General features: G+C 42.5%; 1 protein-coding gene across 1 annotated transcript in view; it reads left to right on the top strand.

Annotated features, from left to right (window-relative positions):
* The window catches only part of ARHGAP31 (Rho GTPase activating protein 31), a 148,013-nt gene that overhangs the window by 112,027 nt on the left and 20,436 nt on the right, over positions 1-15,550 (top strand). Inside the window, exons 4-7 of the mRNA XM_060234660.1 lie at positions 4,243-4,325; positions 5,778-5,885; positions 11,292-11,437; positions 12,712-12,910. Coding sequence (XP_060090643.1) covers positions 4,243-4,325; positions 5,778-5,885; positions 11,292-11,437; positions 12,712-12,910 — 536 coding nt within the window. The remainder of the gene's footprint in view (positions 1-4,242; positions 4,326-5,777; positions 5,886-11,291; positions 11,438-12,711; positions 12,911-15,550) is intronic.

Raw genomic sequence — 15,550 nt, 5'->3', positions numbered from 1 at the left:
AACCTGGGACCTTCTGCTTCCCAAGCAGATGCTCTACCACTGAGCCACCATCCCTCCCAGTCCCAGATTTCCAGTTGTTCTTGGCCAAATAATTTCATTTTATTTCATTAAATCTGTAAAATCTCAGTGTGAATGGTGGACTATAAATGAATAGAATAGATGTAAGGCCTTGTCTTGCTGAGCTGTTGTGAGAACAAAGTGCTCTAGGAATGATCAGTGTAATTGGACACTTCCTGAGAACCTGAATACTCATCTGCCCAACTTTACAGTTACATAAAGTGGTTGTTGCTGTATTTAATTTACGGCCCTTAGGGTTGCCAGCTCTGGGTTGGGGAATACCTCAAGTTTGGGGGGTGGAGTCTGAGGAGGGCAGGGTTTGGGGGGTGGGGACAACATCAACAGGGTACAATGCCATAGAGTCCACCCTTCAAAACAGCCATTTTCTCCAGGGGAACTGATCTCTATTGTCTGGAGATCAGTTATAATAGCAGATATCCAGGCCCTACCTGGAGATTGGCAAGAGTAACAGTCTTACATCATATAAATAGCAGTACATGTGTATGTCAGCTTAGTAGATGTCAAAACTTTGGAACCCCCTCCCCAGGTGACCTGACCTGGATGGACCTGGCTTGCCTGATCTCGTCAGGTCTCAGAAGCTAAGCAGGGTTAGCTGGTGGGAGATCACTGAGGAATCCCAGAGCACTGTGCAGAAGCAGGCAGTGTCTCTGCATCTCTTGCCTTGAAAACCCCATGAAGTCACCATAAGTTGACTGTGAATTGATGGTTCTTGACACCCCTGCTCCAGGAGACTCATCTCTCTCTCTCTCTATTGGTGTCTTCCACCAGATGTGTTGTAATCCACCCTGAGCCCATCTTGGGAAAGGGCAGACAATAAATTCACAAAAATAAAAATAAAATAAATAATGGTGGAGGCTTGTTTGGTTGGTTTGGCATACACCCAGTAAGTCTTGTTGACCTCCGTCCCTGATTGTGGTGCTGCATGTATTTGTTTGCTTTTATTGAATTATGTTATATAAAACTTTATTTTAAATGCTGTTTTAATGTTGAAATATTTCAGTGTTGCCTTGCTGCCTTGAGGCAGCTTGCTGCCTTGAGGACCCTATCTGAAGGGAAAAGCATCACAGAAATGTTTTAAATTAATAAAAATAAATAATGCTGCTGCTTTGTTTTTAATATGGCATGGGTTTCTATTCTCTGTATCCCATGCAGTTCACTGAGACCCCCCCTTTTAATGATACTAAAAGAAAAGAAAAAAGGTACATTTTTGGTGTGTATTTTATACTTTCTTGGGTCTTCATTTCTAGAAAATTCATCAGAGTCTGAAAAATGACTCTGATAAAGAGATGTTTACACAAGCAACACTGTGAATGATAGGCTACTAAGTGTAATACACACAGAGTTTCACAACTTATTTAGTAACAAAGACATTACCACAATAAGTATGAATTCGTATCAAAACTAAGAAAAGTCCCAGCCTTGTAATAGCTTCTGCAAGGAGCCCCAGCCTGATGAACATCCACACGTAATCCTGTTTCATGGCGAATCTTTCTCAAGAACTGTTTGTTGGTCCTCCTTTGCACCATATCAACATAATTTTAAATGACTGGTTTGCTCCGTTTGTGAACACACAATTAAAAACAAGAGGATATTACTCCAGAGTCATGTTGTAAAACTCTGTAAGTAATCATTTGCAGTGTTGTTTGTTCTCATCCTTTACACTGTGGTTCTGGTTTAGTTGTGTAGGGTTTTTTTTTTTACAAGCCAGGACACTAATTCAAAGGGTTTCCACCCAAAACTTCAGTGTAGCCAACTAAAGTCTTCAACTTTTTTTTTTTTTAAGTAGAATTACTATTAGGCTGGGTGAATCATTGGACTGGTTTGCTATACAGCCAAATTTCCCAGACTGTGTGACACAGCACACGACTCCGTTGTTAGACAAATGCTAATATGCCATGGGACATTAATTGGTAGCCCCAAAGTATCCACCCACAGGAGAGCGGGGGCAGGGAAGCTGACAACATTCACAGGCCTGACATGACTGAACTCTAAGCACAGCTGGTACAGAGAAGGAGCAGAATGACATTCCTGCAGGGGAAAGACAGTTTCCAACTCTCTGCATGAGCCGCTGCTGTGAGCAGCCTTCCTATACTAAGGAATGCCCAGACCAGTAACTCAGTCCAGAGGGGCAAGTGGGCAGTCTCCCCCAAATCCTGACCTCTCTCTGCATTGTTTTTTTCTGGGGGGGGGGGTATATTGTATATTTTATGTGTGTGTATGTGTGTGTGTTGCACCTGAAAGTCATCTCAACCTCTGGTGACAGACCCCCACTGGGGGTCTGAAGGATATCCAGAGAGGTGGTTGAATAGACCCTGCCCCTGTTCTCTCAACTGGGTGTTTCAAGGAAGTCTCCCATCCAAGTACTAACCACTGTTGACCCTGCTTAGCTTCCAAGATCTGACAAGACTGGGCTTGCTTGGGCTATCCAGGTCAGAGGACTCTCTCTGCACAAGGTACTCTGGAAAGTGAGTTGTGGGAAGCAGGTAAAAGAAACTGGATAAAGCCACGAAAGAGATGTATCTCACAATGCAGTCCTAGATGGAATTACTCCACCCGAATCCCAGAGCAACTCTCCATTGGATTGCACTGCTGGGATGTTAGGACTAGGGAAAGCTAGTTTGAAACCGCCCTCTGCCATGATGTTAACTGTGCCAGTTTCTTTGTCTTTCAGCCTGACCTACCTAACATTCATGGTTAAAAACCCCACATTGCCAATGAAGCTTACTGGGTAACTCCAGGCTTGACACATACTCTCAGCCTAACCTCCCACACAGGATCATTGTGTGGATAAACTAGGGAGTGCAGGACCATGTGATACCACCTTAATGACCTTCAGAGAAAGAAGTGGGATAAAGGTATTAAAGATCAATATTCTTTTGAAAGGGTTTAGGGAAGAACAGAAGGTAGCTTCTTCCCTGTTAGATGAAAATTGTGCAGATTTATCATTTATATTTTAGCCCACTTTTTAGTCAAATGTTAAACCCAACACAAATGAAAATATAATTCCAGCGCCAATGTTCTTTGGAAACAGGATTCTCAGTTGGTCTGGATCCAGGCCGAGTGGCAGCATACTTTGTTTCTTCCCCCACCTTGTTCATCACAACCTTTATGTTGCTAGAGCACAAAACAATGCACAATAATATAAAACACTTAGAGCTGGAAGTGGATTGCAAACACCCTGTGTAACTTTTTATTTATTTACTTACTTCATTTATACCCTGCCTTTCTCTCCAGTGGGGATCCAAAGCAACTAGGGTTGCCAGCAGGACCAGCCTGAGCCCTTCTGGCACCCTAGGCAGGGCAATCAAAGCCGGGACCACAGAGATTAAAAGAAAACACCTCAAAGCCTCTCCATGTAACAAAAATAATACTCCTCATTATTCCTACTTATCCAGTATTTACTAGTAACAAACACAGTGCTTACAGTGATAGCCAGACATAATATAAACAAACATATTTATACAACACAAAATCCCTCCGGAACCGAAAGCACATGCTGCTCCTACTGTATGATGGATCAATGTCCTATAGAAAAAATATGGAGCTGTAATACAAGTCCGACACTATCCAAGACCAGTCCAATATTGTTTTGAGTGCAGAGACTCTTCTTCTTGGGACCGTCTTCTTTATTGTTGATTCAGTAGGTAAGTGGTGCTTCTTTTAATTTTTGCTGTAAAGTATGCCAAACATTTTTGATAGTCTCATGTAAACTGAACAAGCATTTCTACATAAAATTCAGCCACAAATATTACATACTAAGCAACCAGTTATATGTAAATAAAATGTATTAACTCACTCTCATTATTAACTCACTCTCACTTTCATGACTTTGTTTGTTGAAAACAAATCCATGAAAGTGAGAGTGAGTTAATAATGTGACACATTTTATTTACATATAATTGGTTGCCTAGTATGTGAATTAAAACCAAAAAAGGATAAAACACTAATTAAGAATAAACACTATTTAAATCAAAAGCTAAAATCACTATTTTCAAAACTAAAACCAATTAAAATCAGCTAAAACAGAGCACAACCTTCTTGTGTTCTGACTGAGTCTCCCAGAATGAGATTCAACCAGTGCCCCTTGGTCCCGCCAAAGAGTTGCTTCTTCCCTAGCTTAATCTTTGTTTTCTGACCACTTCCTTCTTTTCTGTGTCCTTGCAGGAGGCAGTCTCAAGTTGTCCGGAGGAAGAGCAACTGGTCCAAATTCAGAATGCCATCCAGGAACTTCCTCCGTCTCATTACAGGTAAAACTCTAGCTACTAAGCCATGGAGAGTGATCTTTGTGAGATCAATTGTAGTAGGAATTAGGGGAATCATGTGTAGGCTTGGGCTGGTGAGTATGTTTGTTTGGGATCCCCCTTTTTACTTAGCCAGGGTCTTTCTGAAGCAGCCTTCTGGAACTCTTAGATTCTAGTTGGCCAGCAGTGCCCATTTTGAAAAGGTTTCTAATTGGACTGTTTTGATTCTATGATTAACAAGAATGTGGTTGGATTCTTCTAAAACATAGATTTTTTTAAAAAAAAAGGAATCTTCAAAATTAAACTTCTGTGTGCAATAATATTTGTAAAAATTGTTTTTACTTTTTTAGCACACAAAGGACTAGTCAGGAAAGAAGTTACAATGTTTTGTATTCTTAGGTGAGAACAACACAATTCTGATCTTCTGTTCCATAGAAACAGGCATAAAAAGAGAGAATAGCATTCTGCATCTCCCCCCCCCACTTTAAATTGTTTAGGTTTTCATGTTTCCAATATGCCAAGGGATTGTTTTGAAGAGATTTCTCTTATTTTTGTTAACATTTTATGTTATAACACATATGTGTGCTTTATCTGGGATCCTGGATACTCAGAGGCACAAAAATATACATCTATGGGACTTTTAAAATGCCCTTTCTTTCCAGAATCTCTTGAGGTTTCTAACAGCATAAAACAATACAAAAAACCCTTAACATTAAAAATAACATGTAGAACAATTTAGCAAACTAAAACAAGCAAAAACTGCATTAATGAAACCCATCTGAAAGGTGGCATTCTGGCTCAGTAGTAGAGCATCTGTTTTGCTTGCAGATGGTCACAGGTTCACCTAGTACCTCCAGTTAAAATGTCCAAATAGTAGATGATGTGAAAACTCCTTCCTGAGACTCCGGAGATCCATCCCAGTCAGCATAGGCAGTGCTGACCAATGGTCTGACTCAGTATAAGGCAGCTTGGCTAGGCCTATAAATGCCGTGACCCTGGGGAGAAGGGGAAGAGCGCACTCCCTTTACTCTTTTTGTTCGGAAGTTGTGTCATATTTGCTACATCATCAGAACAGAACCCTGGGAGTAAAGATAGAATACCTGGGAAAATCTGTTAGTTCCTAAAACAGAAAGGAATTGGGAGCATTTTGAGGAGCCGTCCCCTCTCAGCTCCTAAACCAGAGGACAGAAGCAGCAGACTGACTGCAAACTGGTAGGAGAATAAATATGGGCTGCGGAAACTAACAGTGAAAGGGGTGCAGTTGGTGGCATAGCATCAGAAGCAAAGGCAGCAGTCCTTTGTTTGATCAGGGCTTTTGGGCCCATGTGGCTTTTGGGCTTGAGAACTCTTGGCATCCTTGTCGCCTGCCTTCTGCATGCAGCCAGTAGGGTATGACACAAACATTTGCACAAAGCTTCATGTAAGAGTTATTTTATTTATTTAACCAAATCATTGCAGGACACTGGAATACCTGATCAAGCACTTGTCTCATCTAGCATCCTTCAGCAGCATGACCAACATGCACACCAGGAACTTGGCCTTGGTGTGGGCCCCTAACCTGCTCAGGTATGGTATAAGCCTTTCCTGTTCTGTTTCAGAAGGTGGGGATAGTTTGTGGGAATGCTGGATGGCTGCAGATCAAAAAACAGAGCACTACTTACTGGCACAATCCAGTTGAAAGAAAAAGATATTAAGTCAGCACCTAACCTCCAGATTACCTGTCTGGGTTGCAACTAGTCAGTGACATCCATAGTGCTAGAATTCAGTCATTTCCAAATGATCAATTGTGTATACTACCTGACCTTCTGTGTCACAGTGATGTCATCTGACTAGACAGCAGTCAGGGGAAACTGACAAGGGCTGTTTGCTCATTTTCAATAAACTTTAAGGAACATACTTCATGGAGTCCATTTTGAATCTTTGAGCCATAAGTGCATAAACCCGATTCTCTAACTGTAGTTGCAGTATATGGTCATTTTGCAAAACAGTATTGGAACTGGTGCAGCAGGCCATAGTAAACTGCCCTTATAGACTGTATTGAGAGCCAGTTTGGTGTAGTGGTTAACGTGTGCGGACTCTTATCTGGGAGAACCGGGTTTGATTCCCCACTCCTCCACTTGCACCTGCTGAGATGGCCTTGGGTCAGCCATAGCTTTCATAGAAGCTGTCCTTGAAAGGGCAGCTGCTATGAAAGAACTCTCAGCCCCACCTATCTCACAGGGTGTTTGTTGTGGGGGAGGAAGGTAGAGAAGATTGTGACTGCTCTGAGACTCGAGATTCAGAGTATAGGGCAGGATATAAATCCAAAATCATCAAAAAAAAATCATCATGTATGCCTCTTGCCTTAAATAATGGCTTTTTATTAGCAGCTCATGGGAAAATGTGCATAAGTAATTCAAAACCTGTAGATATTGAGTGAGAAATGGAAATCTTGTTTGTTGGAGAACAGAAATAAACCATCTCTGTGTAAGCTTGCCAATCCCCAGGTCCCAGCAGGGGTTCTTCCGCTTTCCCAGGCTCCTTCCCACCCCCCGTCAGCTGGGGTGGAAAGGCTTCCTCTTGGGATGTTGGATATTGGAAAGGCTTCCTCTTGGGATGTTGGATATTGGAAAGGCTTCCTCTTGGGATGGGGTGTCTGTGTTACTTGGAAGAAGTTGGCTGCAACTCGTGAGTAGAGAGGCCAATCCCTCACTTCAGAGTCACCAGAAACGGGGGTGGGGGGAACACTTCATTATTCCCTATGTGGAGATCGATTCTCATAGGGTATAATGGAGAATTGATCTGGAAATTTCAGGGGCTCTGGGGGAGCAGTTTTTTGAGATAGAGGCACCAAATTTTCTGTATAGTATCTAGTGCCTCTCCCCAAAGTACCCCCCAAGTTTCAAAATGATTGGTCCAATTCTATGAGCCCCAAAAGAAGGTGCCCCTATCTTTCATTATTTCCTATGGAAGGAAGACATTTAAAAAGGTGTGCTGTCCCTTTAAATGTGATGACCAGAACTCCTTTGGAGTTCAATTATGCTTGTCACACCCTTGTTCCTGGCTCCACCCCCAAAGTCCCCAGATATTTCTTGAATTGGACTTGGCAACCCTATCTCTGTGTGTATGTGTTTAAAATTCTGGTGTTTGAGCTTGAGGATGCCTGTGCAAGAAGAGAGAACGTGAGAAAAGAAAAAACTCTTGTGCCCAGCTGACATAAACTGAGGGCAGTTGGAATGTAAGAAGTAGAGAAATGAAATTTCATGGCTACTAGATAGTTGCATATTGGATGGTGCTTGTACTGCAAACCATTCTTTGTAGTCTGAGGTGCAGCTCAGTTCAGAACTTACTACAGTGACACATGTGAAAATAGATTGGAGAGACAATGTGCTGTTTTGGTTAGAGTGCTGAACTAGGATTTGGAAGATCTGGGTTTGAATCCCCAATCTGCCATGGATGACTTTGGGCTGTTCACTCTCTCTCAGCCTAACCTACCACACAGAGTTGCTGTTGTCAGGATAAAATGGAAGGAGAGAATATGTTGTAAGCCACTTTGGGTCCTCATTGGGGAGAAAAGTGTGGGATCAATAGATGGGTAGATAGATTTCTCTGCATTCCTTGGAGATTTATGGGTTTTGCCAAGAGAGAAATTTATGAATCTTTTCTTCACATCTGAAATAGAAAGTATATGTCTTGCTTCCCCCTCCCATTTCCTGAGCAACCAGAATAGCTTTTAATAGAAGCTGAGAGAACAATTCAATTGCTGACCACAGGTAAGGTTTGGAATATTCTGTGAACAATACCAGATATTGTTGTCAAGGTATGTCTCTTTAGAGGCCCAATTAAATGTGCGAGTTTCACCAGAACAGTTGGACAAGTCTCATTCATTTTAGTGGGTGTTATGAAAAATAACCTTCTGGACAACTGTGTGCTTATTGTGTGTATGTCTGCAATTTTTGTTGGCTTCTACAGATAGCAGTGTGAAGGAATACTGGCTACATATAAAGGTGGTCCAGGATGAAGATAGCAGAAGAAGTTGCATGACAGGACTAGGCATCTTGGCCTCTGGCCAAATAGCCCTGAATAAACAAACTCATTCTCTACTATTGTAACTCAGATAGAGCTAGTCACATTACTACAAGTGATATCAAATACACTACACAAACACATTGCTGGGGGGAAAGCTTCATTCCAACTACTATTTGTTGAAGTCAGATTCTCTTTAAAAATCCAAGTCCCAAGGAGAACAATTAAAAAAGCGGGAGGCACAGCCATGCTTTCCCTTACATGGCTATCGTTCTGCAAAGTCCCTTCTGAGTTTTATCTAGCACTCCAGCCATTAACTTTACAAAGGATCCATTGCCCAGAGATAATTCCTTCAGGAACACTTTGGCATGTCAAGATAAGAGACAGCTTCTCTGCTTCTCCTGAGGGGGTGGGAGAGCAGAGATTGGCTTAGCGGTTAGTGGTGGGGCGATGGAAAACATGAGGCAGTCATTAAAAAAAAAAAAAGGCACAGACACACAAAATCCATCAAAATGATGTGTGGTGTTCACAACTGATGCTTTCTTTTCCATCCCTACTTGATCTTGGTTTGATGTGATGGGTCTGTTCAGAGATAAGCTAAATCCTACAGATCAGCTTTAAGCTGCAGCATCTGCAGCAGATTTTTGTGCTGCTGTAGTGCAGCAGCTGAAGAGCAAGATGTGGCTTGAAGAGTAGAGCTGTTTAGGAGGACTGCCCCTGCCCCGACAAGAAATATTAGGTGCTGCATCTTTTGGCTGGTCTCTACGACTCCTGAGGCCTCCATTATTATAACCACCAAAGGCCTTTTGCACCAATAGCCTGTGTGACCTGGAAGGTACCAGCTCTCGTTGCAGAAAAGCAGGCATTCTCCTCAGAGAGGCATATAAAGAAAACATACTGTTTGTTATTCTATGAACTGATTCTCAGTTCACTACTTCAAAGGACTGGGTCATAAATTACATAAGACTGAACGTGGGCCCAGTGAAATCCTTGGGAATATTATCACCAATTGCTATAGGATGCAAATCACACCTGTGAGTTCCTTCAGCCCCATGCTTCAAGCCTTTCCTGCTGGCTCCCCGATGGATGCAGCTTTAGCAACAAGAGCCTTTGTGGGAATGGCTGGTTATATACGCCTTAGCTCTGATCGTGTTCACTGCTCAGCTGTTTTGGGGAAGGAAATTTGGCATGCCATCGTTTCCCTGAACTGTCTCTTGGGCTGTCCCTTCCAGCCTGGAACAAGATCACATCCAAGTGGCTTTTCCAGGCTTGAGCATTCCGTTAGCAAATTCCTCTAGGCACTCCATTGTACCTTATGGAGACTCCATTATGCCCTATGGAGACTCCATGGGTACCTGGGGCTCTGGGGGCTGTTTTTTGAGCTAGATTCACCAAATTTGCAGTATAGCATCTGGTGCCTCTCCTCAAAAACCCTTCCAAGTTTCAAAAAGATTGGACCAGGGGGTCCAATTCTATGAACCCAAAAGGAAGGTGCCTCAATCCTCCATTATTTCCAATGGAACATTTAAAAGGAACATGGTCTCTTTAAATGTGATGGCCAGACCTCCCTTCTGAGTTCAGTCATGCTTGTCACAGCCTTTTCTGAACAGCAAATTTTAGGTATAGAGCAAATTTGTTTCTGTAGAGGAAAATCGACCTTTGGTCATTGTGTACTGTTAAGTTACTTAGTGGATAAATATAGGAAAGCTTTCTTGGATCTTAAGGGTTCCTTTGATTCTGTCCCAAGAGACCTGCTCTGGGACTTAGGGATCAAAGGAATGCAGTCAAGCATTAGGCCTTGAAGTGGTTGGTGCAGGGGAGAGGTAGTGGCTCAGTGGTAGAACATCTGGTCTGTTTTGAATGCCGATGACCCCAGAGGCAGTGCCCCCCAATGTGGTACCTGTGGGCGCCATGATATCCACCAATAAATTTCCTGATGCCAATTTGCTTCTTTGACAATATAGCTATTCTCTAAAGCAAAGAGCCAGCACTGGCTTTCCTCCATCTCATTGGAATAGTAGATATTTTTTGTATCGAAAAGGGTTGCTTCCACTGGAAGAGAATGCTCAGCGCACAATATTTTGAAATGGGTTCCAGCTCTCCATCACATCATTTTGTGTTCCTTCATGGCAGCCATTTTTGTGGTGATGCTCACTCCCTGTTTCAGAATTCCAGTAGTGCCCGTGGGCTCAACAAGATTAAGGACACTTCACCAAAAGCATTGCTGACAGTTGGCTAAGCAAGTTGAGTGATCTGAGTAAAGCGTAGACTCTGTGATTGGCTGCCTGCATACTATATACAAATAAGGTTGCCAGCTCCATGTTGGGAAATACCTGGAGATTTGGGAGGTGGAACCTGCAGAAGGTGGGGTCTGGTGAGGGACTTCAATGGAGTATAATGCCCTAAAGTCCACCTTCCAAACCGGCCATTGATCGCTTGCCTGGAGATCAGTTGTGTTCCCAGAAGATTGCCAGCAACAACCTGAAGATTGGCAGCCTTATGTATTTGCTATGCAACCATGGTAATGAAAATAGTTTTTTAGACTTGAACCACCAGCGCCCATCTTTCTATCAAACAATTACCGTGTTTTTCTTATGCAAATAGAAAACTGTGTTGCATTTCACATCTCCAGATCTTATGTATTCCACACATAGAAAAATAAAAGAGGCAAAAGTATTTAAGCACTAGAGTGCATGCATTTTTGGAGGGAAATCACCAGGGAAATCAAAATGAGAGATCTTGGAGAGGTAGTGCTATCTGCAGTTGGTAGATAAAAATGTCCTTTGCAGATATATGATATATATCTGTTGGGAGGCTGTAGACAGGCCACATGATATATATCTGTTGGGAGGCTGTAGACAGGCCACATGACAGGCCACAGATCTGTTCCCCTCCCCACAAGCAGTGTCTTGGGGAAGCGATGCCTCACACTTCTCACAGCTGTCCCCCTTACTGTGGTACATGCAGGTCAAAGGAGATTGAGGCTGTGGGATGCAATGGAGATGCAGCTTTCCTGGAGGTGCGGGTCCAACAGTTGGTGATTGAGTTTATCTTGAACCACACGGATGAACTCTTTAATGACTGTGGCTCTGTCAGACCAAAGGAGACTGAGGGTGAGTCTTTCTGAACTATTTTCTTCCATGTCAGCAGTGAAGATTTCAAATCCTTCCAGAAGCTTTAAACGTTTTTAACTGAAAGATAGAGGATAGACAGACACCCTGGCTCTCTAGCAGTAACAACGTTTAAAAAAACAATATCAATTAAAAAACCCCAGTCAGCTAACAATAAGAACCAACCATAGATCATGAACAGTTATCACAATAACCTACTCCAGGCAACAACAATAAACCAGGATATTTGCTGTTAATCACCAAAAGCCTCCAGAAAAGGATTACCTTGTGTAACCTGGAGAAAAGAGAGAGTTTTGTAGGCCTTCTTGAAAAGGCCATTCCATAAAATCCAGGCCTTGAATTCAGCAGGAGCTCACAGCAGCACAGCTCCTGAACCTGAGGGTCCCCCCTCCTCCTTCCCACCTTGTCCACTGAATAGCAGGTGCAGCTGCATAACAATCCCTGGGTGAGCTCCACCACCTATTTCTCTACAAATGACCCCTGGAGCTATCAGTGTCTGAAAGATACTGATCTGGCCAATGAGGATTATCATGCCTGGTAAGCATAGCAGTTCAAAGCAATGGCTGTGCAGGATGCACACACCTGTTTCCTCCCCGTCCTCCTCCCCAATTTTCTCTGGCTTTTGTTTAGTATTGTTTGTCTTCGCTGCTGCTCTGCAAAGCGTGTTTGTGGTGACAGAACATCTTCTACCATTCCTTGTGATGTTTGCTAATGATTAATCCATAAAGTCCCCTCTTTGGAATTAGGAAACTTCTGGGTTTTTCCCCTTTTAAACAAAACTTCTTTGAGATTCAGGGTTGGCCTTTTGGCTCTTCTCAATAACCATAGTTGTCATTAATAAATGGAAGGAGGGGGATAAGAGTTTCAAAACAAATCCCCTGAAACTATTGGGAGTGGGCTGAGAATGCTGCCTAGCATCAAAGGCCACCTCTGGGTTGGAGTCTTCCTGATGTTCAGTGCACCAGGCATCCCTCTGGCCCCATCCTCTGAAGATGCATACCACAGGACTGTGTACTTTGGCTGGTGACCAAGGACCTGCTGGGATGGAAAAGCAGGGCACTGGATCAAATTGCTGTAAAAGAAGAGCATTTTACTAGCTAACCACGATTCTAAACATTGTTTTCACTTTTAAGTGCTTAGTCAGAAAGGAAACATTTGAGAGACTTTTTAAGAATCTTCCCTTCTCCTCTACAATTTTCCCACTCACCCACCACCAAGTGAGGCAAGGAGTCTCATTTTTCCTTCCTGCTTTCCAGAGAACAAGCCCATTGTGAAGAGCTTGACGCTGCCTTCCACTTCTCTTCCCATGAAGCTGGTGAGCCTGGAAGAAGCTCAGGCCCGAAGCCTGTCAGCTTGCCACCCTGCCCGCAAGGAGAGGAGGGAGAACAGTTTGCCTGAAATTGTCCCTGTCACGGGCTCTTTCTTTCATACTGTACTTGACCTACCAGATGGCAAGTAAGTGGTCCCATTTTGTCAAGCTAGTATGGTGTAGTGGCTAGTGTGCCAGATTAGAGTTAGGGGATATGAGTTCAAATCATGTGTGTCAGCTGTGAAATTTGCTGAATGACCTTGGGAAAGTAATTCTTTCAGCCTAAATTACCTCATAGGATTGTTGGGAAGATAAAATGGAAGAGGAGAGAACCTTCTACATCACCCTGATAGTGATAGGCCAGTAACCACATAGGCAAGTAGATTGTTAGTATCTTAAAGCAGAACATAAAAGACAAATAGGCCTCTTCCTTATGCTCTGCATTCCATTTTTGCACCTCAACATTGCCAAGAGAATAATAATAATAACAATCCATATACATTTTAATTTTCAGTAGTCTGAGCAGTTTTCTCAGCGTGCTATGAATGCATGAAATGGAGACAGACGATGGATCTTTCTTGCCAAGTATTGTTTGGCACCAGCTCTTCAAAGTCTTTGGCACGAGTCTTTCCCAGCCCTGTTCCTTAAAATTATTTTAGGCAGAGATGCTTTAGACCTTATGCATGCAAAACATATGCACAGCAGCTGAGTTCTGGTCCTTCACCAATGTCAGGTCTTTTACTGTTTAGTAAAAGAGAGGGATGTAGGCTTGTTCTGGAAGAATTGCTTTTGGTGCTTTGCTTCATTTAGAATGTTTGATCAACGTGAACCAAATGCGAAAGAGGCCTTGAGACGGCTGTTAGAAGAGAGTCACCTGCTGGTGACCTGTCTCAACTGCACAAGCAATATCCATTTTTGTACAACTCTCACATACAGTAGTTGTTCATGTGTGTGAAGGATGGTCGATACGATCTACTCTTCATTCCTGTTGCATAGTGCAGAGATTGCTGCTAGATGGCAAAAGTACTAATGGAACACTGATGTAATCTGACCTTGATGAAGTTGTTAGCACTGCCTTTTTAGTTATTTAAATTGTGGTGTGTGCATCTTCCATATGGCACCATCAATATTCCTAGTAGATCATAGCCACTGGGGAGGGACTGTGATTTAGTGGTAAAGCTTTTGCTCTGCATGCAGAAAGACCCTGTTTGATCTCTGGCACCTCCAATTAAAAGGATTAGAGAGTAGGTAACGTGAAAGATCTAGACTTTAGAGAACCCTGTCCAGTCAGAGTGGCCTACACCATCCTTGATGGACCAAGGGTTTGACTCCCTGTAAGGTAGCTTCATGTGAATGCTGAGTTGTGACCTTTGAGTGAGACTCCAGTAATAAATTTATGAATCCTGAGAAGGCTGTCAGGTGTCAGCTTGTCCACAAACTGTAAGGGTAGCCATTCCACACTTGTTACATTTAAAGTGCAACCAACATATGTATTATGAGTGATGACTACATGTATATATTTATTATATTTATTAGTATGTACATGCACTGGGAACCATAGGCCAAATTTGGCTTCCTGGAGCTTACACATGCAATAAAATATATGAGTGGGTTGCATGATAGCTCTTGTGTCAAAGCATATTAAGTCTAAAAAAGAGCAGGATGTGTACAGTGATCCTGTCTCTTGAATTCATTTCCCCAACGGCAAGATGAGAATATAATACTGTTTGTATATTACTTCTTCTCGATGATCCAGATCATTGAGTAATCAGTACAGTAGGCCTGCACAGCATGTGAGCCTCCCTACCACCATAAATGCAACCCATCAGCCCTGCTTTTGTGTTTCCACCCAGAACAGGAGGTTTACTGAGCACTCAGTAGGTCCTGATACATGGCTGGGAGGATGCATTCAGGAAGGAGGGGGGAATGAAATCTTGGACCACTTTGTTTTATCAATATATCGGTTAGATAAAGTAATGGAAAACTTTTGATCAGTTGCTATGAGTCATTGCGCAGCAAATTTATGTGTGAGTGTGTGTATATGCACGTATTCACATAAACACATTTATGTTCTTACAAAAGCTGCAGATGACAGAGAGTATCTAAAAAACAAGCAGTCCTTTTCTCACAACCAGGAGGGAATGCCTCACTAAAGATGATGCCTACTGTGGTGCGCATATGTGCATCAGTAATAAACAAAGGAAGTATGCTTTATTTTTGCACTAGAAAACATAACTTTTATTCAATTGGAAATGTAATCAGTTAAAACTCATACATCATCTTAAGATTTCTTTCATCAGTCATTAGCCCTCATGTCGAGAGATGCAGCTGTTTTATGATAATCCTGGTCAGGTAAATTCCACAGGTTGGATCTTAAGACAGTGTTCTGCTTGCACTGGAGCTTTCTAACATGAGGAACTTTTTGCAGGTGGGACACATCTTTTCCACTGGAGGGATGCACTTTGTTTTGGTGGAAGGCTTCATGAACAGGCAGAGGGGACCATAAGAACCACCCCAATATATTTTTAACAACCTGAATCTTGAAACAAAAATAACCTTTAGTGCTTGGATTTTTTAAAAGGGTACTTTTTCCCACTGAAAAAGGAATGGGGGTTTGAGTCCTTCTTTCCTATGTCACTTAAAGGCTTCTGGCATGAAGTTTTGGAAAACTGTAACTTACAACATTTGATAGATCCGGGTGGCAAAATCGAATGATGTTTTTATATGTGTTACATGTTTAAATTAAGCCTCTGAGAACCTTATGCCCTTCTTTTAACCCAGAGCAG

This window comes from Heteronotia binoei, chromosome 3, assembly GCF_032191835.1.
Source record: "Heteronotia binoei isolate CCM8104 ecotype False Entrance Well chromosome 3, APGP_CSIRO_Hbin_v1, whole genome shotgun sequence".
NCBI lineage: Eukaryota > Metazoa > Chordata > Lepidosauria > Squamata > Gekkonidae > Heteronotia > Heteronotia binoei.
Note: the sequence above shows the minus strand (reverse complement) of the source record. Positions and strands in the feature narration are given on the sequence as shown.